Source organism: Heteronotia binoei, chromosome 13 (assembly GCF_032191835.1).
Source record: "Heteronotia binoei isolate CCM8104 ecotype False Entrance Well chromosome 13, APGP_CSIRO_Hbin_v1, whole genome shotgun sequence".
Taxonomy (NCBI): domain Eukaryota; kingdom Metazoa; phylum Chordata; class Lepidosauria; order Squamata; family Gekkonidae; genus Heteronotia; species Heteronotia binoei.
The window spans coordinates 12,745,857-12,771,474 of NC_083235.1; the positions used below are offsets into that span (position 1 = coordinate 12,745,857).

General features: G+C 50.8%; 1 protein-coding gene and 1 long non-coding RNA gene across 3 annotated transcripts in view; one reads left to right on the plus strand and one right to left on the minus strand.

The window, feature by feature from the left end:
• The first annotated feature begins 1,166 nt into the window (after window positions 1-1,166).
• LOC132581727 (uncharacterized) lies at window positions 1,167-16,953 on the plus strand. 2 transcript variants are annotated; one of them, XR_009556137.1, is made up of 5 exons: window positions 1,167-1,333; window positions 6,333-6,482; window positions 11,252-11,388; window positions 15,522-15,602; window positions 16,301-16,953. It is a non-coding gene; the product is annotated as an uncharacterized LOC132581727 (long non-coding RNA). The 2 variants fall into 2 exon arrangements; XR_009556136.1 differs by lacking the exon at window positions 15,522-15,602.
• The window catches only part of GNL3L (G protein nucleolar 3 like), a 36,746-nt gene continuing 27,993 nt past the window's right edge, over window positions 16,866-25,618 (minus strand). The window contains exons 13-16 of the mRNA XM_060253117.1: window positions 24,349-24,485; window positions 22,630-22,775; window positions 19,423-19,594; window positions 16,866-17,191 (exon numbers count right to left, since the gene is read on the minus strand). Of these exons, the coding sequence (XP_060109100.1) occupies window positions 17,124-17,191; window positions 19,423-19,594; window positions 22,630-22,775; window positions 24,349-24,485 (523 nt within the window). The 3' untranslated portion in view covers window positions 16,866-17,123. The remainder of the gene's footprint in view (window positions 17,192-19,422; window positions 19,595-22,629; window positions 22,776-24,348; window positions 24,486-25,618) is intronic.

The window sequence follows — 25,618 nt, forward strand, 5'->3', positions numbered from 1 at the left end:
CAAATGTAGCAAGGCACAATGGAATGTGACAGGGTTGTACGTGATGCCCTGTTTCACCCTAGGCTTCTGCAAGCTTCAAAAAGCCGTGATACAGTTTTCACAAAAGACTAAAGCTTCACGATACTTAAAGAAAACTTCGACCAGCCATTTGGAGTGACTGGCATTGGATGCGGTTTGAAAGACTTTGGGCGCGGGCGTGGTCAGTGTTCTTATGATTTGTGCCTTTCTCCTGCTCCAGTTTCCACATTACTCTGTTTGGTTGCCTTAATCTCAGTTGAGGGCAGGGGATCCCCTGGTTTAGAGGCCCTTCCCCCATTTCAGGGTTATCAGAAAGTGTGTGCGTGCATGCATGGGTGGGGGTGTAAAATGTCTGCTGGGCACTCCATTATACCCTATGGAGACTGGTTCCCATAGGTATAATGGAGAATTGATCTGTGGGTCTCTGGATCTCTGAGGGGGGCTGTTTGTTTTAGGCAGAGGCACCATATTTTCAGCATAGCATCTGGTGCCTCTCCTCAACCCCCCCCCCCCGTTTCAATAAGATTGGACCAGGGGGTCCAATTCTATGAGCCCCCAAAGAAGGTGCCCCCATCTTCCATTCTTTTCTGTGAAGGGAAGGCATTCAAAAGCAGTGCGGTCCCATGTGATGGCCAGAACTCCTTTGGAGTCCAATCATGCTTGTCACACTCTTGCACCCGGTTCCACCCCCAAAGTCTCCTGGCTCCGCCCCCAAAGTCTCCTGACTCCACCTGCAAAGTTCCAAGATATTTCCTGAGTTGGACTTGGCAGCCCTAAGTGTCCACCAATACCTTTCTGGTGCCCAGCAAGTATTTTTAGAAAATGGGGTCAGGCGTGACTCTTTCCAAGCGAGGCTTGGAAAGAGATCTGATTGGCTGGGCAGACTGAAATAATGTTCCTGTATCAGCTGTCACAACAGCCTTAATTTCATTCTCTCACTCACTCTTCATTTCCAGTGTGTTTTTTAAAAAATTGCCCTTCTTCTCCTTTGCATTTGGGCTTCTCTTGTGTCTCTGTGGCCCCGCCTCCTTTGGCAGCCATCTTGTGGTTGACTCTGCCTCCTGTGGCACCACCCTGCTTCAGCTTTCCAAAGATGCCGCTGGGTCTTTCTCCTTTGCAATGACTGGTGTTTCTTTGTCATAGGAGAGCCTCTCCTTCTGGGTGGGATTGTCCCGTTGGAGTTTTGCTGCTCTGGGCTCAACTATCGTGGCTTACTTTATCTGGTCCTACAAGGATCCAGTCAAACAGAGCCGGGAGGTGCTAGAAAGCCTCCAGGAGACCCAGGTGGAGTTCCGGCAGCTCCTGCAAGAAACAGGTGAGGGAGGAGGGGCTGTCTGGGTGGGGGGCTAGGTAAGGTTGCACAGCCTACAGGTGGCGGCTGAAGATCTCCCACCATTATAACCAATCTCCAGGTGACAGAGATCCATCCCCCTGGAGAAAATGGCTGCTTTGGAAGGTGGACTCTATGGCGTCCTACCCCGTGAAGCTCCTCCCCTCCCCAGACACCGCCCTCTCAGGCTCCACCCCCAAAATCTCCAGGTATTTCATAGCAGGCAACCCTAGGCTTAGGGGGAGAAGATATTGGATGTATACCCCACCATTCACTCAGAATCTCAGAGCAGCTCACAATCTCCTTTACCTTCCTCCCCCACAACAGATGCCCTGTGATGAGACAGGTGGGGCTGAGAGAGCTCTGACAGAAGCTGCCCTTTCAAGGACAACTCTGCAAGAGCTATGGCTAACTCAAGGCCATTCCAACAGCTGCAAGAAGAGGAGTGGGGAATCAAACCCGGTTCTCCCAGATAAGAGTTCGCACACTTACGGTAACTGCTACTGTGTGCAAGGCTGCAGAGGTGGAGGATTTACCAGAAATTTTGAAGCTGGAGAGAAGGGGAGACCCTTTAAAAAAAAATAGCAAGGGGGAGGGAATTGAAATACTTATTTAACTGATTTAACAATATGCAAATGCATCTTATTTTACAGTGTTAACAATATAAAATGCATTATTTTCAGGGCTTTTTCTGTAGCAGGATCTCCTTTGCATATTAGGCCACACACCCCTGATGTAGCCAATCCTCCCAGAGCTTACAGAGCTCTTCATACAAGGCCTACTGTCAGCTCCAGGAGGATTGGCTATATCAGGGGTGTGTGGCCTAATATGCAAAGGAGTTCCTGCTACAAAAAAGCCCTGATTATTTTTATAAGGTAGCTAGCATAACTTTCTGTGCTGTTTGGCCTGCTTATTTATGTTATTTCTATTCTACCTTTCTGGCAGGGATTCAAGGCGGATTTTGCAGAGCGAGTCAACACAATCAACAAGTTGAGACGCTCAGTTAACAATGCAGTAGGGTTGTGTTGGCGTGCCAACTAAAAGTGTGGGAAAACAGAACTGGAGCAAAGCACGAGTGTTAACAGGACACATCAAACGGTGCAAAATTCCACAATGGGAACCAACCCACTGCACACTATACACTGTAATACAGACCACCAGGCTTCAGATTCAGCAGGAGCTCACAGGCTTGCAGCTCCTGAACTTTTCTGAGGGTTCCTCCTCCTCCTCCCCACCTATCTTGTCCATTGAAAAGTAGGTGCAGCTGCATAACAATCCCTGGATTAGGAGAGCGGGTGGCCAGCCGGCCACCAGGGGCTTTGCCACGCCCCCAGCAGCCCTCATTAACCCCTGGAGAAGCCCACACCACCCTTTCTCCACTTCTTATGTGATTTTGGGTGGCTTGCTGCCCTTTTGACTGGGAGGGGGCCAGGAGAACCCCAGGAGAGCAAGGCCTGCTTGGGCTGGCTGGACTTGCCCGGGGCTCTGCTTTCTTTCATTGGGTTGCTTTTGGCTAGGGGGGCGGGTTGCATGTGCTAATGAGTTCTGCCACCTGTTTTTCTACAAAACGACCACAGTCCTCAAAAGTTTATTCAAGCGGCGTTTTGTAGAAAAATAGGTGGTGGAGCACATTAGCATAAGTCATTAGCATATGCTGCCCCCTCCCCCCCCCCACCGGCCAAAAGCAACCCGACACAAGAAAGGTGAGCCCCAGGTGAGTGAGGTTAGAGATCCAGCCAGCCCAAGCAGGCCTTGCTTACCTAGAGCTCTCTTGGGCTGCCTCCCCCCCAAAGTCAAAAGGCCAGCAAGCAAGCCACCTGCCACCCAAAATCACATACGTTGAAGAGTTGGGAGAACAGGGTTTGATTCCCCACTCCTCCACTTGCAGCTGCTGGAATGGCCTTGGGTCAGCCGTAACTTTCACAGGAGTTGTCCTTGAAATGGCAGCTTCTGGGAGAGCTCTCTCAGCCCCACCCACCTCACAGGGTGTCTGTTGTGGGGGGAGAAGATATAGGAGAGCCAGTTTGGTGTAGTGGTTAAGTGCGTGGACTCTTATCTGGGAGAACCGGGTTGATTCCCCACTCCTGCACTTGCACCTGCTGGAATGGCCTTGGGTTAGCCATAGCTTTGGCAGAGGTTGTCCTTGAAAGGGCAGCTGCTGTGAGAGCCCTCTCAGCCCCACCCACCTCACAGGGTGTCTGTTGTGGGGGGAGAAGATATAGGAGATTGTAAGCCGCTCTAAGTCTCTGATTCAGGGAGAAGGGCGGGATATACATCTGCAATTCTTCTTCTTTTTCTTCTAGGAGATTGTGACCACTCTGAGATTCTGATTCAGAGAGAAGGACAGGGTATAAATCTGCAGTCTTCTTCTTCTTCCTTTTCCTTCTTCTTCTTTTGCTTCTGAGGGCCAGTTTGGTGTAGTGGCTAAGTGCATGGAGAGCCGGTTTGTAGTGGTGAAGTGTGCGGACTCTTATCTGGGAGAACCTAGGGGTTTGATTCCCCACTCCTCCACTTGCAGCTGCTGGAATGGCCTTGGGTCAGCCGTAGCTCTGGCAGAGCTTGTCCTTGAAACGGCAGCTGCTGTGAGAGCCCTCTCAGCCCCACCCACCTCACAGGATATCTGTTGTGGAGGAGGAAGATAAAGGAGATTGTGAGCCACTCTGCGATTCGGAGTGGAGGGCATGATATAAATCCAATATCATCATCTTCCACTAAACTAATTTGCTGCCGTTCACAGGTCTCATCAAAGTAATAATAATAATAATTGCTTTAATCCTATCTCAGCTATATTTATTGCCCAGTTGCTTATGCATCTTGACTCTAACTAGCCCTTCCTGGCAACTACTCGCCCCACACCCTCTCTCTACCTATGTGTAAACGAGGAGAACTCTTTCTGTGTAACTGAAGCAGTGTGCATGAAACTGTCTTCTGCTGAATGTTTAGGTGAGAATATCTATCCTTATTGCCCTGAATAATGGAAGTCTGAGGTTGCCTAGCAACGGTTCTTCTCTCCCCTTTTCCCTTCCCTGCCAAAAAGCTGAGCCTGGCCTCTGGATCAGCGCGATGAGGAAACAGCTGCTGCCAGTCCGAGCAGACAATACCGACTTTGATGGACCGATGGTCCGATTCAACCAAAGACAACTTCATGTGGGTCCACGTGTTATTCGGGCTCCTTTGAATGGCTGACACAATATTTAGCATTTTGAAAGGGAGGGGGAATATCTATCCTCATCGCCTGGAGGTGGCTGCGTAATGGAAGGCCAAGGTTGCTTAGCAACAGTTCTCCTCTCCCCTTTTCCTTCCCTGCCAAAAAGCTGAGCCAGGCCTCTCAGGATGAGGAAATAGCTGCAAGGGAACTACCCAGGTGTTGCTGGGTTCCAGGTGAGGTACTCATCCCATGACTATTAGGGTTGCCAGCTCCAGGTTGGGAAATTCCTGGAGATTTGGGGGGTGGGTCCTGGAACGGGTAAAGTTTGGGGACATAGTGTCCTAGAATCCGCCCTCCAATTCTGTCATTGTCTCTGTAGCCGCTTACAGCCTCCTGAAGGTGGTGGAGATGGTTGTTGTTGTTGTTATTAGGGGTTTTTTTGTAGCAGGAACTCCTTTGCATATTAGGCCACACATCCCTGATGTAGCTAATCCTCCTGGAGCTTACAGGGGTCTTAGAACAGGCTCTACTGTAAGGTCCAGGAGGATTGGCTACATCAGGGTGTGTGGCCTAATATGCAGAGGAGGCCCTGCTACAAAAAAAGTCCTGATTATTGTTGTTGTTTGTTTCTTTATTTCCTCATATTTGTATCCCGCTTTCTCTGCAATCGGACTTAGGGCGGCTAACAGGCCAAATGCCATCTAAAGACAAATGCATCATTATAAACACAAACAGTACAAGAACATTAAACATAAAAAAAACTCTGTTGTGCTATACTCCAGCGTAAAAACAGGCGAGCTCTCAGAAAGTTCTTCCATTTAGAGGTTTCAGAGTTCTGCTCCTGGGAGCTCCTGCCCAAAATGAGGCCTAATAATAATAATAATAATAATATAAATATGATGATGATGGCTATTTTTGTAGAATAAGCCTACTCATTTGCACGTTAGGCCACATCCCCTGATGTCACCATTGTTTTGCACAGGGCTTTTTTTTGTAGAAAAAGTCCAGCAGGAGCTCCAGGCTTGCCAATCCCCAGGTCCCAGCAGGAGTTCTTCCGCTTTCCCAGGCTCCTTCCCGCCCCCAGTCAGCTGGCCGGTGGGGGGAATCCCCTCCCTCAGAGGACCATGTGCCTTTGCACCTCTGGAGGCTTCAGTCTCCAATTGAAAGGCTTCCTCTTGGGATGCTGTGTCTGTGTTACTTGGAAGAAGTTGGCAGCAACTCATGAGTAGAGAGGCCACTCCCTCGCTTTAGAGTCACCAGAAACTGTGGGGGAGGGAGGGAGACGTCTGCTGAGCACTTCATTATTCCCTATGTGGAGATCGATTCTCATAGGGTATAATGGGGAATTGATCTGGAGGTTTCGGGGGCTATAAGGGAGCTGTTTTTTGAGGTAGAGGCACCAAATTTTCAGCATAGTATCTAGTGCCTCTCCCCAAAGTACCCCCCAAGTTTCAAAACGATTGGACCAGGGGGTCCAATTCTATGAGCCCCAAAAGAAGGTGCCCCTCTCCTTCATTATTTCCTATGGAAGGAAGGCATTTAAAAAGGTGTGCTGTCCCTTTAAATGTGATGGCCAGAACTCCCTTGGAGTTCAATTATGTTTGCCACACCCTTATTCCTGACTCCACCCCCAAAGTCTCCTGGCTCCACCCCCAAAGTCCCCAGATATTTCTTGGATTGGACTTGGCAACCCTAAGGAGCTCATTTGTATATTAGGCCACACCTGCTGACACCAAGCCAGCCAAAACTGCATTCCTGCTAAAAAAAAGCCCTGCTAATAATAATGTTCTGAGACTCCTCGGAAGTTTTGCTGCGTGTGTGTGAATTCTTTTCCAGAGAGGCTGCTGGCCGAGAGAGATCTGCTACTTCACAGCTCTGGACTCTACGCCAAAAATGAGGCTTCCTTCGACTCAGGGGTGCCAGAGCCGCTGTCTAGTTTGGAGAGCAGAGCTGAGGAGAGCGAAGTTGAGGTTGAAAGGCCCCAAGGTGAGTGCATGGGCATCGGCTCCTCCAGAGGGTGGGAGGGATAGTGTTCGACTGGAGAGGTCTGGGTTCACGTCTCTACTCAGTGGCCTAGGGCAAGTCACTGATTCTCCTTACCTGTCTCTCACAGGCTGAACCCACAGCATCTCCAGTGATGAGGAGGAGTCATCACGAGGTAGTAGGCTTGTCCAGCCCCCAGCAGAGATGAGGATTTCTCACGTTGGGGCCCCTCCTCCCAGCACCAGTCAACTGGCTGTCAGGGGACTTATTGGCAGCAAAAGGCGGCCTAGGCCCATGTCGCCACTGCCAGCAACATGGTGATCACTTCTGGCACATACTGGAACTGACATCATTGTGTCGCTGGTATTGGGGCAAAAACTCTGTGGTAAAAATGAATTCTGCCATAGAGTTTTTGCCCAAATACCAGAGCATCACCACCTCACCAGTAGCATGATGATGTCAGTTCCATTATCTGCTGGACATGATGTCACCATGTTGCCAGTGACTTGGGCCCAGGCCCCACATTAATGAGGCCATTTGAGAAGAATCACCTAGCTGGCTCAGAAGCTAAATGGAAAAGCAGTTTGGAGAGTTCAGCTTTTAGAATTTCTCCTTTTCTACTTGAACAATCTCCTGTTTCCAGGGCTTTTTTTTGTAGCAGGAACTCTGTTGCATATTAGGCCACACACCCCTGATGTAGCCCATCCTCCAAGAGCTTACAGGGCTCCTATTACAGGATTGGCTACTTTAGGGATGTGTGGCCTAATATGCAAAGGAGTTCCTGCTACAAAAAAAGCCCTGCCTGTTTATCTCCTGATCTGGAGAGGAACTGGGATGATGCAACGGGGACGAAGAAGAGATTGAGGCATGTGGTATTGCCCTTTGGGAGCTAGGAGTCACCCCCGCCCCCAGCAGTTGCCAGTGGGTGGCCAGCAACGCTACAGAGTTGGGATGTAGACATGCTACCAGGTTGATGCTGCTTCTTGAGTTGGAAAGGAAAGGTCTCCTGTACAAGCACCAGTCGCTTCCGACTCTAGGGTGACGTTGCTTTCACAACATTTTCACGGCAGACTTTTTACAAGGTGGTTTGCCATTGCCTTCCCCAGTCATCTACCCTTTCCCCCCAGCAAGCTGGGGACTCATTTTACTGACCTCGGAAGGATGGAAGGCTGAGTCAACCTCGAGCCAGCTACCTGAACCCAGCTTCCACCGGGGATTGAATTCAGGTCGTAAGCACAGGGCTCTTCTCACTAGTAATTTCATACTTTGGGCCCCAATGGAACAACTGGCCAGGATCTTCAAGGGCCGGTCCTAGTGAGACAGCTGTCACAGGCTTGGGCTCTCTGCTGTTGGGGTAGTGGGTTTAATAGATTAACCCCCTTTTCAACTAGAGAAGAAGAAGAATTGCAGATTTATACCCCACCCTTCTCTCTGAATCAGAGACTCAGAGCAGTTGACAATCTCCTTTCCCTTCCTCCCCTACAACAGACACCCTGTGAGGTGGGTGGGCCTGAGAGGGCTCTCACAGCAGCTGCCCTTTCAAAGACAGAGTCTCAGAGCGGCCTACAATCTCCTTTACCTTCCACCCCCACAACAGACAACCTGTGAGGTGGGTGGGGCTAAGAGGGCTCTCACAGCAGCTGCCCTTTCCTACGAGAGCTGTGGCTGACCCAAGGCCATTCCAGCAGCTGCAAGTGGAGGAGTGGGGAATCAAACCCGGTTCTCCCAGATAAGAGTCCACACACTTAACCACTACACCAAACTGGCTCCCTAGAGAAGGGGGTTAATCTATTAAACCCACTATACCAAGGGTGGCCAATGGTAGCTCTCCAGATGTTTTTTGCCTACAACTCTGGCTGGGGCTGATGGGAGTTGTAGGCAAAAAGCGTCTGGAGAACTACCGTTGGCCACCCCTGCACTACACCAACAGCAGAGAGCCCAAGCCTATGACAGCTATCCCACTGGGACTGGCCCTTGAAAATCCTGGCCAGCTGTTCCATTGGGGCCCAAAGTACAAAATTACTAGCTGTACTTGGGGGGGGGGGGGTAATATGGCTCACAACATGTTCCCAGGCCCAGGTGTGAGACTTGGTCTGGGATACCTGCTTAACCCATCAATCCCTCCCAAGTTGTTGAGGTAGAGCCCTGTGCTGGGTGTCTCAGCCATCTAAGGAGCAGTGGGAAGCAAGCCAAACTCAAGGCATTGCATCTGCCAAGGCAAGAGGTATACCCATCCCTGTTTGGGCCTTTGCCATTCCTGGTCAAACCAAATGCTGCAGGGGATGGGCTTGGACTCAGACAGTGGTGGCACAGAGCCAAGAGCAAGCAAGCAAGTTTATTCACAGCAAAAGCCAGCAAAAGCAATACAGATAAAACCAATGTTGGTTACAGAGCGGAGAGGATATGCTGGTTATCTCCCATGCTGCTGAGAGCCAGTTTGGTGTAGCAGTTAAGTGTGCGGACTCTTATCTGGGAGAACCGGGTTTGATTTCCCACGCCTCCACTTGCAGCTGCTGGAATGGCCTTGGGTCAGCCATAGCTCTCACGGGAGTTGTCCTTGAAAGGCAGCTTCTGTCAGAGCTCTCTCAGCCCCACCCACCTCAAAGGGTGTCTGTCGTGGGTGGGGGGGAAGGTAAAGGAGATTGTGAGCCACTCTGAGATTCGGAGTGAAGCGCGGGATATAAATTCAATATCATCATCTTCTTCTGATAACAGTGGCACCCATGCCCCTCCCACTACCACCCCAAGCAGATATTTGACCAGTTGGAAAGACCGCTTTGTAGAATTGAGCACCTAAATGGACACAACTGGCCCCACTGCTGGATTGTTTTAGGCCGGGGGGGGGATCCCCAACATGGTGCCCACTGACACCTTTCCTTGGGCTACCAGGAGGGCCCCAACCTGCTGGCAGAGCGCAGGCCGCCAAGGGGATCCCCGCCCCTGACAAGCTCCATCGGGGTGCCCCATCCCCAGCACAATGACATCACCTGGAATTGACGTCAGGGACAACATGTGGGGGCACTTTAGGACTCATGCTAAAAACTCTATGGAACCATAGAGTGTTACCGTGAACCTAGAGTGTTTCTGGTATGACAATCTAGGAATTGTGGTAAAACTCTATGGCACCGTAGAGTTTTTAGCGTGAGTCCTAGAGTGTCCCCATGCAGCGGCATCACTTCCGGGTGACGTCATTGGGCCACACACGCAAAGAACAAGTCCCCCACCAAAGCAGCAGAGGGACTTGGCAACCCTACCTTTCCTGGTGCCCACAAAGTGTTTTTAAGTAGGCAGGGCCAGGTGGGGCTTTTGTCCAGCAAAGCTTCCGAGTGGCCGTGGGAGATTTGATCAGTTGTACAGTGGTTGTTTGTAAACTTTGGCAGCAGCTGCCACCACAGCACAAGGATCTTCACCGGGTGAGTGAAAGTTAGCTGCGGCAGCCATTTTGTGGCTGACTGGCTCTGCCTCCTACAGCAGCCATTTTGCGGCTGGCCTACCACAGCATGTTAGAATTTCAAACCTCCGGCAGGTTTAAAAGACCTGTCCTCCCTGCTTTAGGCAACTGGTAAAGACTTTCATACCCAAAAGGCTGTTGACAGTTGAATGGCTGGCTATTCTTAATATCGCTGGTTTTTATCATTGTTGGCCAAACAAAGGGAAATGGCCTAGTGAATTTTGTCCAACAAGCCCACTTTCCCAAGTTCCAAGAAGAAGAAGATTATGATGATATTGGATTTATATCCCACCCTACACTTTGCATCTCAGTTTCAGAGCGGTCACAATCTCCTTTTCCTTCCCCACCCTCCCTGACAACAGACACCCCGTTAGGCTTGCCAATCCCCAGGTCCCAGCAGGAGTTCTTCCATTTTCCCAGGCTCCTTCCCGCCCCCAGTCAGCTGGCCGGTGTGTGTGAGGGAAAGCCCCGCCTCCAGAGGACCATGTGCCTTTGCACCTCTGGAGGCTTCAGTCTCTGATTGAAAGGCTTCCTCTTGGGATGGTGTGTCTGTGTTGCTGTGAAGAAGTTGGCAGCAACTCGTGAGTAAAGGGGCCAATCCCCTGCTTCAGACTCTCCAGAAATGGTGGCGGGTGGGGGGGGGAACGTCTGCTGAGCACTTCATTATTCCCTATGTGGAGATCAATTCTCATAGGGTATAATGGGGAATTGATCTGGAGGTTTCGGGGACTCTGGGGGAGCTGTTTTTTGAGGTAGAGGCACCAAATTGTCAGTATAGTATCTAGTGCCTCTCCCCAAAGTACCCCCCCAAGTTTCAAAACGATTGGATCTGGGGGTCCAATTCTATGAGCCCCAAAAGAAGGTGTCCCTATCCATTATTTCCTATAGAAGGAAGACATTTAAAAAGGTGTGCTATCCCTTTAAATGTGATGGCCAGAACTCTCTTGGAGTTCAATTATGCTTGTCACACCCTTGTTCCTGGCTCCGCCCCCAAAGTCCCCAGATATTTCTTGAATTGGACTTGGCAACCCTACACCCCGTGAGGTGAGTGGGGCTGACAGAGCTCTCCCAGAAGCTGCCCTTTCAAGGACAATTGTGGTGAGAGCTATGGCTGACCCAAGGCCATTCCAGCAGCTGCAAGTGGAGGAGTGGGGAATCAAACCTGGTTCTCCCAGATAAGAGTCCGCCGCTTAACCACTACACCAAACTGGCTCTCAAGGAAAGGAGAGGGCTGCAGGTTGGCCCCGTCTATGCCCAAGCGTATCTAATTATCCCCAAAATTCCCTTCTAGAGTAACTAACAGTCAGAGTCTTTCCCCTAGTGACAAAGGTGTGGGTCAGCACCCCCAAGCGGAGAGGACGCTCCCCTTCCCGCACTGCTCGATCTCCATCCTGCCAGCGTGGTCGAACATGGAGTGCGTCCACTGAACCACTGACAATCCCGGTGCCTCTGGAAGGGGTAAGTCCATTGCATGCAGACCTGCAGCCTGAATAGAACAGGTGCATGTTGTCTTTGAATGCAGGTGAGAGCTGGAAGCGGAAAGAACAGGGGCAGTGGCTTCCAAGCCGTGACAGTAGGAATGTAGCTCAGCAGCCTCTAGCAAGCGAGGGAATAAAACTCTTGATTCGGTGCCTGAAATTTCTTGCCTCGCTCCTTATTTGGAAAATTTGTATGCCACCGTTCTGGAGTTTTCTTGAGGCAGCTCACCACTAAGAACATAAGAGAAGCCATGTTGGATCAGGCCAATGGCCCATCCAGTCCAACACTCTGTGTCACACAGTGGCCAAAACCCAGGTGCCATCAGGAGGTCCAAGATAGGTGCTAGAAATCCAGAAGCTCTCCCACTGTTGCCGTCCAAGCACCAAGAAGACAGAGCATCACTGCCCCAGACATAAGAAACTAAGAGAAGCCATGTTGGATCAGGCTGGGGCTGATGGGAGTTGTAGGCAAAAAACATCGGGAGAGCTACCGTTGGCCACCCCTGCCCTATAAAAGGAGGCACAGTGTGGCTTCCAGTTCCTCTCTGACGACCCTCACCCTTTATACTTCCCAGTCTTGCATGATAGGCTGTCCCCTCACTACCCCTGGAATAAGGCTGCTGAGTGCTTCACTGGGGAAAAATAAATTAAAAATGTAAATCTGAACTAGGGATCCCCAACAGAATGCCCCCCAGCACCTTTGCTAGTGACTGCCAAGTGTTGTTAGGAAGTGTGTGGGGGGGGGGGCTTTTGACCAGGAAGACTTAACGATTGGACATCAGAGCTTTGATTGGCTGGGCAGCTTTTTGTGCCACCACAGCCCAAGGATGAGGGTTGCTAGCTCTAATTCAAGAAATATCTGGGTAATTTTGGGGTGGAGCCAGGAGACACTGGGAGGTGGAGCCAGGAGACACTGAGGGTGGAGCCAGGAGACACTGGGGGTGGAGCCAGGAGCAAGGGTGTGACAAGCACAACTGAATGCCAAAGAGAGTTCTGGACATCCCATTTAAAGGGACTGCGTGCCTTTTAAATGCCTTCTCTCCATTTGGAATAATGAAGGATAGGGGCACCTGCTTTTGGGGCTCATAGAATCGGACCCCCTGGTCCAATCTTTTAGAAACATGGGGGTGTTTTGAGGAGGGGCACCAGAGGCTATGCTGCAAATTTGATGCCTCTACCTCAACAAACAGCCACCAGAGCCCCAGATCAATTTTCCATTACCTAATATGGGAATCGGTCTCCATGGGGAATAATGGAGTGCTCAGCAGACATTTCCCTGCCTCCTCCCTGCTTTCTGATGGCCCTGAAGCGGGGGGAGGGCCTCCAAACCGGGGGATCCCTTCGGCATTGGCAGCCCTACCAAGGATCCTTGCTGAGTGATTGAAGGAAAACTGTGGCAGCCATTTTGTCCTGCTGTACCATACTGGATCAGAATTTCAGAGGTGACCTTGTGCTCAAAAGGGTTGGGGACCCTTGTTGCAAACAAATAAACGGACAGTGTGAGGTTTAGTTGGGAGCATCAGTCATGATCAGGATTGGGGCCCTTGCTCCAAACCAGGGGTGGCCAAACTGCAGCTCGGGAGTCACACGAGGCTCTTTCATACATATTGGGTGGTCCTTGAAGCCCCCACTACCCAGTCAGCCAGCTTGGAGAAGGCATTTCTCTCTTTAAATCGCTTCTCCAAGCCAAGCCAGCCAACGGCTTGGAGAATGCATTTCAAGTTAAAAGTTGTTTTCTTTCCACCTCTCCATCCTCCATCTATTTACCTTCCTTCCTTCTGGCTCTAAAACATCTGACGTCCATGTCTTGTGGCTCTCAAACATATGATGTTTATTCTATGCGGCTTTTGCTTTTAAGCAAGTTTGGCCACCCCTGCTTCAAACGGTCCAAATCCACATCAAGCAAAGCTAGGCTTGCCAATCGCAGCGGGAGTTCTCCCTCTTTCCCAGGCTCCTTCCCCCCAGTCAGCTGGCCGGCGGGGCGGGGGGAGCCCGGCCCCCACAGCCACCATGTGACTTTCCACCTCCGAAGGCTTCAGTCCCCGATTGGAAAGGCTTCCTCTCGGGATGGGGTGTCTGTGGAAGAAGCTGGCAACAACTCATGAATAGAGAGGCCACTCCCTCGCTTCAGTCGCCAGAAACAGGGGCAGGGGAAAGGGAAATGTCTGCTGGGTGCTTCATTATTCCCAAAGTGGAGATCGATTCTCATAGTGTTGCCAGGTCTAATTCAAGAAATATCTGGGGAATTTTGGGGTGGAGCCAGGAGACACTGGGGGTGGAGCTAAAAATCTGTGAGCTAGCTCACACTAACGCAGCTTAGTGGGAACACTTGATTGTGACCGCTCTGATTGTGACCACTCAAGTGAGAATTGATCTGGACGTATTGAGGGCTCAGGGGGCGGCTGTTGTTTGAGATAGAGGCACCAAATGTTCAGTATAGCATCTAGTGCCTCTTCCCAAAGTACCCCCCAAGTTTCAAAACGATTGGACCAGGGGGTCCAATTCTATGAGCCTCGAAAGAAGGTGCCCCTATCCTTCATTATTTCCTATGAAAGCAAGGGATTTTAAAAGGTGTGCAGCCCCTTTCAATGTGATGGCCAGAACTCCCTTGGAGTTCAATTATGCTTGTCACGCCCTTGCTCCTGGCTCCGCCCCCAGTGTCTCCCAGCTCCACCCCCAAAGTCCCCAGATATTTTTTGAATTGGACTTGGCAACCCTAAGCAAAGCAGAACAAAGCAGTCTTTATGAACTGATGAAATTTTTGCATACTTTTCTCATGGGCTAAATCCCACCGTCAATTTTTATGACTGTCTGTGGCTTCTTCTGGTCTTGCCAGGAGTAGATAAAAGAGTGAAGAGTTTTGGTCCCTGCTCCCTGGCAGTCTTAAGTCACCTGCCCTTGCGCTTTGGAGACTTCAGCAAATGTTGCCCTTGCGCTATGAGGGCTAGAAGTGCGAAAGGAGCATGGATACGTCATGCTTTTTTCTGGGCTCCCACCGAACTGTGGCATGTGCCCAACCCTGGTAGTCTCCTGCCACAAAATGCTGAATTTTGCATTAACGCTCACCCCCCTCCCCCGAGCCTTCAAAGGGAGCGCTCAGAACGATGTAGTGATAAGTCCAACCCTTCAAAGCTTACAGGGCTCTTCGTACAGGGCCTACTGTAAGCTCCAGGAGGATTGGCTACAGCAAGGGGGTGTGGCCTAATATGTAAAGGAGCTCCTGCTAGAATTCTACCCCTGGGCCACACACCCCTGATGTAGCCAATCCTCCAAGAGCTTACAGGGCTCTTTGTACAGGGCCTACTGTCAGCTCCAGGAGGATTGGCTACATCAAGGGGTGTGGCCTAATATGCAAATGAGTTCCTGCTACCAAAAAAACCCTGCCTGGGATTACGAGCGACTGATCTCCAGGTGACGGAGATCAATTCCCCTGGAGAAAATGGCCACTTTGGAAGGTGAACTCCATGGTATTCTGCTCCACTGAAGTCCCGCCCCTCACAAAACCCCGCCTACCTCAGGCTCCACCCCCAAAATCTCCAGTTATTTCCCAACCCAGGACCTGGCAGCCCTACCAAGTCCTGTGGGAAAGACAAAAACAGAAGTGTGATTGAATGGTGGTAAGGACCAGTGTTCCTCCTAAACTGAGTTGGTGTGAGCTAGCTCACAGATTTTTAGCCTCGGGCTCACACCTTTTTGTCTTAGCTCAGGAAAAATGGCCCCAAAGCACAATAATTTATGCAGGAGCTCACAATTTTAATGCTGGTAGCTCACAACTTTAATACCAGCAGCTCACAAAGTAGAATTTTTGCTCACAAGACTCAGCAGCTTAGAGGCAGCGCATCAAAGCAGTTAGCCACTGTGGAAGCTGGCTTCTAGACGCCAAGCCAGTGAATCCCTGTGATTTCTAAGAGGCAAGGTTTTAGAGAACATCTGTCGAAACCAATTTCTTGGCCTCATGGGGAGCGAGCCCCTTAAGCAGGTGAGAACAGCACTGTCCAGCAGCCAGAGCTTAGCATGTTTCTACAGGGAAGTGGGTTTTTTTTGTACCAGTCATGGCTACCGTGTGGCATCTCTTCTGTAATCCCATGAATCCTATTCCATCTTTCCCTATAGTGTCATTCTGCAGTGGAAACCAGGGCTTTTTCAAGGAAAATGTACGGCAACACAGCAGTATAGATTCAGGAGAGCAGCCAGGTGGGCTGGAGCAACAGGACAAAGTTTGAGTCCAGGGGCACCTTTAAGACTAACAGCTTTTATTCTGGTGCATGCCCATGAAAGCTGAATTTAACATTGTTGCTCTAAAACAGGGGTGTCAAACATGCAGCCTGGGGGCCGAATGAGGCCCCCGAGCAACTGGCTGTCATCTGCTTCCTTCTCCCTCTCTCTTGCTTGCTTCTGCATCACAGCTTGCTTCGCCAGGCTTGCTCAATCGCACAAAACCTAGAGCAAAGCCTCTACTTTCTCCACTGGCTGAGGCTCCTCCTTTGGGAGGGGGGGGGAGACAGACCTTGCTTTGCCAGGCTCTCTTAATCACATAGCAGAGCTACTGAGCCAGTTCTTTTCCTTCTATTGGCTGAGGCTCCTCCCCCTCCTTGTCTCCTGGGGAAAGGAGGAAAGAGCCAGAGCTTCCTTCGCCCAGTTCCCTGGATTGCACAGTAGAGATACAAAGAAAGCACCTTTAAGGCCAACGAGTACTAATGTTTTTAGCATGTTTTAAGTAAAAAAAACAATAAATCTTTGTGTTTGTCTGCATCCTTTAGAAAGCTTATATCTCTACTACCTAATCTTAAATAGGCCTGGCCTGACAAGGTCTCATTTATAGCAGATCCGGCCCTCATAACAAATGAGTTCGACACTCCTGTTCTAAGCCGCATCTGTCTCGCCCGCTGCAGGCTCTTCGGCACAACATTCGGAGTCGTCGGTATTCGGCCACTCCTCGTCATCCATCATCCAACCATCTTTAAGGCACCATGCACTCGGCTCTGAATTTGGAGACTTCATGAACTGTGGCCTCGGCCTGTGCCTGTGCAGCTCAAAGGGAGACATCTCTTGTAACACAGATTTCCCAGCTTGGGAATCTGTCTCACCATTGGAGCAGGGCTCCATCTTAACTTCTGTTTTGGAAAAGAACATTCTTTCGATGGCTGGGAAACTGGAATGCTGAGCTATGGAGTGTGTATGGAGTGCGAATTCCTCGCCCTCGCAAAAGCGTAATTGCTGTCATGGATACAAAACTACCCACAGCAGGCAGGCAGTGATTTATCCGGTCTAGATGCGCCATTTCGCCCCCTTGATTTTTTTTTTCTTCCTCTTCTGGGGAGATGGTTAAATGGAAAGACTCACCGCAAACCCCATTCCCTTCTGCTTTTCCCACAGAAACATTAACTTCCCCCACGGGCCCTCCCGGAACTACTTCTGTGCCAAAACCGAATATTCCTCTAAATAACCACTTACTAGTTAACGCTGCTGCGGCGGTCGGTGCCGAGTTTAATACACTTGTCTCTCAATTTTACACTATTAATTAAAAAAATGTCTTTTATAGAAACAGCTCTGGCTTTTTGCATAGCCGTCAGGCAATGGTGTGCAAGTCTCGCAGGATGCAGGGAGTTTCCTCTGGCAAGGGAACGGGGTGGGGAGGAGCGTGGGAGGAGCAGCCTGTCCGAGGTAGATCAACTCCCCATGTGTGGTCGCTTCTTCTTCAGTGCCGTTTGCTCATCAGTCGTTGTCGAAGCTAAAATTCATGGCTGCTGTCAGTGAGGCGGAGAGCTTGGTGGCTATTTTCTCTGCGCAGGAAGGCAAGGAGAAAAAACGGGTCAGAGGGCTGAACGGCTTCAGCAATCTGTTTCGTCTCCCCAGTTTACTTGAGACTAGCCCCGTTCTGTTTGGCTGCTAACAAGGTCTTCCAACCCCAAAGGAGGAGGTCTAGGGTGGTGCAGACCCCCTCCCATCCTATTCTGAGGCCTGTGGAGCATCCCAATAGCATCTCCCACAGAGTGGCCTCAAGGCATGACACCTGATCTCAGGCCTTTTTAAAAGTAAAGACCAGGGGTGACCAAACTGCAGCTCGGGAGCCATTTGTGGCTCTCAAAGCCCCCACCACCCTGTTTGCCAGCTTGGAGAAGGCATTTGTCTCTCTAAATCCCTTTGCCAAGCCAACCAACATGGGGGGCTTGAAGAAGGCATTTAAAATTGAAGTTGCTTTCTTTCCACTTCTCCCTCTCTCCCCATCTCTCTCTCTCTCTCCCCATCTCTCTCTCTCTCTCTTTCTTTCTTTCTTTCTTTCTTTCTTTCTTTCTTTCTTTCTTTCTTTCTTTCTTTCTTTCTTTCTTTCTTTCTTTCTTTCTTTCTTTCTTTTTCTTTCTTTCTCTTTCTTTTTCTCTCTTTCTCTCTCTCTCTCTCTCTCTCTCCCTTCCTTCCTAACACAGAGCCTTCCTAGTTCCCCTTCTTGCTGGGATAAGAGCAGAAGGAGGACAGCTTAAACCCCAATGGTAAGGCCCCCGATCATCCCACAAGTACAGCCAGGGCCAGCCTTTCCACTAGGCAAGTTAGGCATCTGCCTAGGGCACTAGCCTTGGGGGGTACCAAACTGGGCACCTCCCATATGACTTGCAGAGCCCTTCCCCACTCTTGCTCCGGCTTTCCTGCTCTCCTGCCGCCCTTCTCGCTCTTGTGCCGGCTTTCCCACTCTCCTGCCACCTTTCTCACTCTTGCACTGGCTTTCCTGCTCTCCTGCCGCCTCTTTTGCTCTCGTGCCGCCCTTCCTGCTTTTGTACTGGCTTTCCTGCTATCATAAGAACATAAGAACATAAGAGAAGCCATGTTGGATCAGGCCAACGGCCCATCAAGTCCAACACTCTGTGTCACACAGTGGCAAAAAAATTTATATACACACATATACTGTGGCTAATAGCCACTGATGGACCTGTGCTCCATATTTTTATCTAAACCCTTCTTGAAGGTGGCTATACTTGTGGCCGCCACCACCTCCTGTGGCAGTGAATTCCACATGTTAATCACCCTTTGGGTGAAGAAGTACTTCCTTTTATCCGTTTTAACCTGTCTGCTCAGCAATTTCATCGAATGCCCACGAGTTCTTGTATTGTGAGAAAGGGAGAAAAGTACTTCTTTCTCTACTTTCTCCATCCCATGCATTATCTTGTAAACCTCTATCATGTCACCCCGCAGTCGACGTTTCTCCAAGCTAAAGAGTCCCAAGCGCTCAACCTTTCTTCATAGGGAAAGTGCTCCAGCCCTTTAATCATTCTAGTTGCCCTTCTCTGGACTTTCTCCAATGCTATAATATCCTTTTTGAGGTGTGGCGACCAGAACTGCACACAGTACTCCAAATGAGACTGCACCGTCGATTTATACAGGGGCATTATGATACTGGCTGATTTGTTTTCAATTCCCTTCCTAATAATTCCCAGTATGGTGTTGGCCTTTTTTATTGCAGACGCACACTGTCTTGGCATTTTCAGTGAGTTATCTACCACGACCCCAAGATCTCTCTCTTGGTCAGTCTCTGCCAGTTCACACCCCACCAACTTGTATTTGTAGCTGGGATTCTTGGCCCCAATGTGCATTACTTTGCACTTGGCCACATTGAACCGCATCTGCCACGTTGACGCCCCTCACCCAGCCTCAACAGATCCCTTTGGAGTTCCCGCTGCCTTTCTATCCCGCTGCCTTTCTCGCTCTCACGCCAGCTTTCCCGCTCCCCTGCCACCTTTCTCACTCATTCCAGCTTTCCCGCTCTCCTGCTGCTTTTCCCACTCTCACGCTGCCTTCCCCACTTTTGCACTGGCTTCCCTGCTCTCCTGCTGCCTTCCCCGCCTCCATCTCTCCTCCCTTGCGGTGTGGGTGGTGGGGTGTGGTGTTCGGTGCTGCAGAGGAGGGCAGTGCCACAAAGAGGGGTGGCGTTTGGCAGGCCTGCCTAGGGCGCTGCACCCACTAGGGCCAGCCCTGAGTATGGCCAAGGCAGTAACAGCCCGAACCTTTTCCGGGGAAGCCTTACCTGCCCTCTTCCGTAGTTTCTTGCGTCTCTTGCTCGCCGCCCGCAAGCCCTGGCCTTGTTGTAGCGGGTCCAGGGCAGCGATCTCCTTCAGGTCTGGCGCTCTGGGCACCGCTTTCTCCGATTCCTGGAGGGCCTTGCTCTTGGCTTTCAGCTCCACGGTGATGAGGCCAAACTAGAAGCAAGCAAGAAGAAAGGCAATGCTCATTTGCACTGGCTGTTAAGGCAGCCAATGGGCAGAGAGGCGAGCAAATGGCAGTTGGGCTGCCGAAGCGAAGGAAAGGAAGCCATCTAACCTCCGACAGGTAGCGCAGAACCGAAGACCACAGCCTGGGCCTTTCCTGCCTCTGTGAAAGAGACTCCCTGAAGAGGTGGGGGAGGGGCTCTTCAGGAGGTTCCGCAAGGCCTGCCTGTTTCCCAGGGCTTTGGAAGGTGTTTGAATTGGCAGGATTTTTAAAGGTGGGGGGGGGGGGGATCTGGGGTTTGCTGTTTTATTTTTGGTTCTACCTGCAAATGTTTTTCAACTACTATCATAAGCTGCCTTGAGCTACAAGGGAAAGCAGGCTATGAATATTTCTGTGAATAAATAAGTAAACAGCAGGATTAAGCAGGAGGGCATTCTTTAGGGTTGCCGAGTCCAATTCAAGAAATATCTGGGGGTGGAGCCAGGAGCAAGGTTGTGACAAGCATCACTGAACTGCAAAGGGAGTTCTGGCCATCACATCACCGCCCACCTTTTCAATGCCTTCCCTCCACTGGAAATAATGAAGGATAGGGGCACCTCCTTTTGGGGCTCATAGAATCGGACTCCCTGATCCAATCCTTTTGAAACTTGGAGGGTGTTTTGGAGAGAGGCACTGAATGCTATGCTGAAAAATTAGTGTTTCTACCTCAAAAAACAGCCTCCACAGAGCCCCACATACCTGTGGATCAATTCTCCATTAAACCCCATGGAAATCAGTCTCCACAGGGAATAATGGAATGCCCAGCAGACATTTCCCTCCCCCCTCCTCCACTTTCTCATGACCTCGAAGCGGGGGCAGGGCCTCCAAACTGGGGGAATCTCCTGCCCCAACCTGGGGATTTGAAACCAAGCAGAAACTGTGAAATAATTAACGAAAAAAATTTCGGAACACAACTTGATAATCTAATTCCAAAATTTTAAAGACAAAAACTTATAAACTAAACAACAATAGCTTTTTAAGAAGCGGGAAACCGACGTTATTAAAAGGACTTCGATAAATGAATTAATGTCATTTTGATAGAATTGTCACTTTATTGTAATTAGGTTGAATTTTTGATATTTCCCTTCTGGTGTTGTGTATTTAAGCTATTGTTATTTAGTTTATAAGTTTTTGTCTTTAAAATTTTGGAATTAGATTATCAAGTTGTGTTCTGAAAATTTTTTTCATTAATTATTTCACAGTTTCTGCTGGGTTTCAGACTTTCACTGTGATACTCTCGGCGTCTCAACCCACCTGGGGATTGGCCACCCTAGTATTCTTATAAAGGGTAGAAGGCTATAGTGCGAAGGAACGTTTTAGAAAGGTGTTCTGCAAAGGGAACAGGATTGTCGTCTACGTCACGTTTCACGCCTCGCATCGTCTGTTTATGGCAGAACTAAGTTTGATTCCAGTGGCACCTTTAAGACCAACAAAGTTTTATTCCGGGTATAAGCTTTTGGATGCACTCTGTTGGTCTTAAAAGGTGAATTCAAAATATGTTCTGCTGCGTCAGCAGGTCCGTAGCCAGAAAAGTTTAGATTGGGGGGAAGGGGATAAAATTATAGATGGGGGCGGGGCGGGTTGCGAGGCACAAAATGATATCACAAACTTTAATAAACCTGAGCAGCCTGCTCCCCTGTTCGTGGTACTCCCAAGAGTGTGTGCACCAGTGCGTTTTTGAGCGAGATGGCAGGAGAGCGGGGAAGGCGGCAGGAGAGCAGCAGAGAGCAGGGAAGGCGGCAGGAGAGCGGGGAAGGCGGCAGGAGAGCAGCAGAGAGCAAGGAAGGCGGCAGGAGAGCGGGGAAGGCGGCAGGAGAGCAGCAGAGAGCAGGGAAGGCGGCAGGAGAGCGGGGAAGGCGACAGGAGAGCAGCAGAGAGCAGGGAAGGCGGCAGGAGAGCGGGGAAGGCGGCAGGAGAGCGGGGAAGGCGGCAGGAGAGCAGCAGAGAGCAGGGAAGGCGGCAGGAGAGCGGGGAAGGCGGCAGGAGAGCAGCAGAGAGCAGGGAAGGCGGCAGGAGAGCGGGGAAGGCGGCAGGAGAGCAGCAGAGAGCAGGGAAGGCGGCAGGAGAGCGGGGAAGGCGGCAGGAGAGCAGCAGAGAGCAGGGAAGGCGGCAGGAGAGCGGGGAAGGCGGCAGGAGAGCAGCAGAGAGCAGGGAAGGCGGCAGGAGAGCGGGGAAGGCGGCAGGAGAGCAGCAGAGAGCAGGGAAGGCGGCAGGAGAGCGGGGAAGGCGGCAGGAGAGCGGGGAAGGCGGCAGGAGAGCAGCAGAGAGCAGGGAAGGCACAGGAGAGCGGAGAAGGCGGCAGGAGAACAGAAAAGCTGGCAGGAGAGCGGGGAAGGCGGCAGGAGAGCAGCAGAGAGCGGGGAAGGCGGCAGGAAAGCAGCAGAGAGCAGGGAAGGCGGCAGGAGAGCGGGGAAGATGGCAGGAGAACAGAAAAGCTGACAGGAGAGCGGGGAAGCTGGCATGAGCAGGGAAGGGGGCAAGAGAGCGGGGAAGGTGGCAGAAGAACGGGGAAGGCAGCAGGAGAACGAGAAAGGCGGCATGAGAGCAGGGAAGGTGGCACGAAAGCGGGGAAGGTGTGGTGGCGGCACGAAAGCAACGGCAGCGAGTGACGGTGGAGGAACCAGAAAAGTAAAACGGGAATATTGGTGGGGCCTGCCCCCACCCCTAGCTACAGGCTTGTGCTTCAGACCAACACAGCTACCCACATGAATCTGTTTATTATACTTATTACAGTTTCAGCTGAGTAACCATGCTGGAGCAAGATTCGAACTCAGTAGCGACTCAGAGACCAACAAGATTTTCAGGGTAGAAGCCTTCTGAAGGCCAAAGCTCACTAGGGAGCCTTATACCCTGGAAATTCTGTTGGTCCTTGAGGCGTTACTAAGCTCGAATCTGGCTCTTGAATGTCTTACTGCACTGTATTCTAATTCTGCCATTCCACTCTCAGCGTGGTTTGCAAAGCTGGGTCCTGTTTGTACGTTCCCACCTCCGGGTCCCCCTCTTCCTCCATCTTGGACTCTGTTTGCTCCGGACCGCTGAGTCCATCTTCCTCCTCCTCCTCCATCTCCGTTTCTCCTCCGCAGGTGAGGCCAGAGGCCTCCATCGCGATGCCAGCAGGGCCAGAGGGCATCTCTGCAAAAGATACAGCACAGTTCAGAGCACCTAAAAATAGATTTCCCCCCCACCTCTCCATAGAGCTAGACCCTTTGCCTGCACTGAAGCCTGTCTGGCTATGTCCCCTCTAAGCTGTGCAGTCTTCTGAGCAAAAATTCTACATCATGAGCTACTGCCATTAAAAGTTGTGAGCTACTGGCATTAAAGAAGAAGATGATGATATTGGATTTATATCCCGCCCTCCACTTCGAAGAGTCTCAGAGCGGCTCACAGTCTCCTTTCCCTTCCTCCCCCACAACAGACACCCTGTGAGGTAGATGAAGATATTGGATTTATATCCCCGCCCTCCACTCCAAAGAGTCTCAGAGCGGCTCACAGTCTCCTTTCCCTTCCTCCCCCACAACAGACACCCTGTGAGGTAGATGAAGATATTGGATTTATATCTCGCCCTCCACTCCAAAGAGTCTAAGAGCGGCTCACAATCTCCTTTCCCTTCCTCCCCCTCAACAGACACCCCCCTGTGAGCTGGGTGGGCCTGAGAGGGCTCTCACAGCAGCTGCCCTTTCAAGGACAAACTCTGCCAGAGCTATGGCTGACCCAAGGCCATTCCAGTAGGTGCAAGTGGAGGAGTGGGGAATCAAACCCGGTTCTCCGAGATAAGAGTCCGCACACTTAACCACTACACCAAACTACACCAATGCAGTGGTGAGCGCCTGCATAAATTAGTTTGCTCTGGGGCCATTTTTCCTGAGCTAAGACAAAAATGTGTGAGCCAGAGGCTAAAAAACTGTGAGCTAGCGCACACTGACTCAGCTTAGAGGGAACACTGCCGGCTACACTTTGCTCTCTCCTGCTCAAGGGTATGGAAGGCATGGAAACGATCAGTGAATTTCCACCTTTTGAAAAGTATTCCACCCCCCCCCCCCTTTTTAAGGAGCCCCGTGGCGCAGAGTGATAAAGCTGCAGTCCTGCAGTCGGAGCCCTCTGCTCACGACCTGAGTTCGATCCCAGCAGAAGCTGGGTTCAGGTAGCAGGCTCCAGGTTGACTCAGCCTTCCATCCTTCTGAGGTCGGTAAAATGAGTTCCCAGCTTGCTGGGGGGGCGGGGGAAGTGTAGATGACTGGGCAAGGCAATGGCAAACCACCCCGTAAGAAGTCTACTGTGAAATCTACGTCACCCCAGAGTCAGAAACGACTTGCCTACCCCAGTCATCTACACTGAGGAGGGCAACTGGGGCTTAAAAACAGGGTTCTTATCGTGACTTAGTGTGAGCTAGCTCACAGGGCTTTCTTAGCCTCCGGCTCAAGCATTTCTGTCTCAGCTCAGGAAGGACGGCCCACAGCAACCTGATTTATCCAGCAGCCAAATCGCTCGCTCGCACCTTTAATCCCGGTAGCTCACAAAGCAGAATTTTTGCTCACAAGACTCCACAACTTAGAGGGAGCATTGCTTGCAAGCATTTCTGCCTGGGGGAAGAAGTGTGAGTGGCCCTGGCATTCCCTATCAGCCCTCAGAGGAAGGCAAGAAAGAAGACCAGCTGCAAAAAAAAAAGAATATACTGTGGGAGATTCTCTCAGCCTGCCCCACTTACCTGCCAACGCCGCCTCGTTGTCTCTCTCCAGTGCTTCGAAATCGAAGGCCTTGCCCATCTCTGCCACGATCTCAGCGCTGATGTGCGTGGGAAGGGTGTGAGTCTCGGGTGGGTGGGTGAAATAGCTGATCTTCCCGCTAGCAAAAACAAGGCGTGGGGGAGTGAGACGTTGCCTTTCTTCACTGTCGTCTTGTAGGAAGTAACTTTCCCAAAAACTCTGCCCGCTTCCTTCAAGGCAGCTGAGAGCAGCATGCAGGCCTCTCCCTTCCTTGCTGATTGGTTAAGGCAGGGCTCTTTTTCTAGCAGGAGCTCCTCTGCATATTAGGCCACACCTCCTGACGTAGCCAATCCTGGAGCTTACAGTAGGCCCTGTAGTAACAGCCCTCTAAGCTCTTGGAGGATTGGCTACATTGGGGGCGTGGCCTAATATGCAGAGGAGCCCTGAGGCTGAGAGCGAGCAGCTAAGACCGCTCGCGAGTTTGGCGACGACTCGGATTTTGAACCTGGATTAGTCACTCTCTTAAGAACTAGTCCTGTACCCTTAACCACTATGTAGGTGCCCAGCCCCAAGATGGTTTGCTTAGCTGTTATCGAGGAAAGGGTCTTCTCAGTGATGACCCCAAGCAAATGGCCCCCACTCCATGGAAGGCGGTCTCTGATGACACTCACACCCCCCTGTGGGGACCTGCTTAGTTTCCGCAGGGCCTGTAAGGGTGAACTGTTCAGGTTAACCAGGTTCTCTGGTCTCGGTTTGACAGCTGCACAGTGCAGAATCGCAAGTCATAATATTTTATATGAATTATTTGATTACGTTGGTTTTGGACTTATTTATCTATTTACCATTTTTAAGTGTTCCAAGTTGCCATGAGACCCCTCTGGTGACTGGCAACTAAAAAAATAAAATCTAATAAATAAATTAAAAAGTAAAGGTAGTCCCCTGTGCAAGCACCAGTCGTTTCTGAGTCTGGGGTGACATCGCATCACTGATATTTTCACGGCAGACTTTTTACGGGGTGGTTTGCCGTTGCCTTCCCCAATCAGCTACGCTTTCCCCCCAGCAAGCTGGGGACTCATTTGACCGACCTCGGAAGGATGGAAGGCTGAGTCAACCTGTAGCCGGCTACCTGAACCAGCTTTCACCGGGATCGAACTCAGGTCATGAGCAGAGGGCTCCAACTGCAGTACTGCAGCTTTACCACACTGCACCATGGGGCTGATAAAAAGGTAGTCCCCTATGAAAGCACCAGTCACGTTTTCATAGCAGACTTTT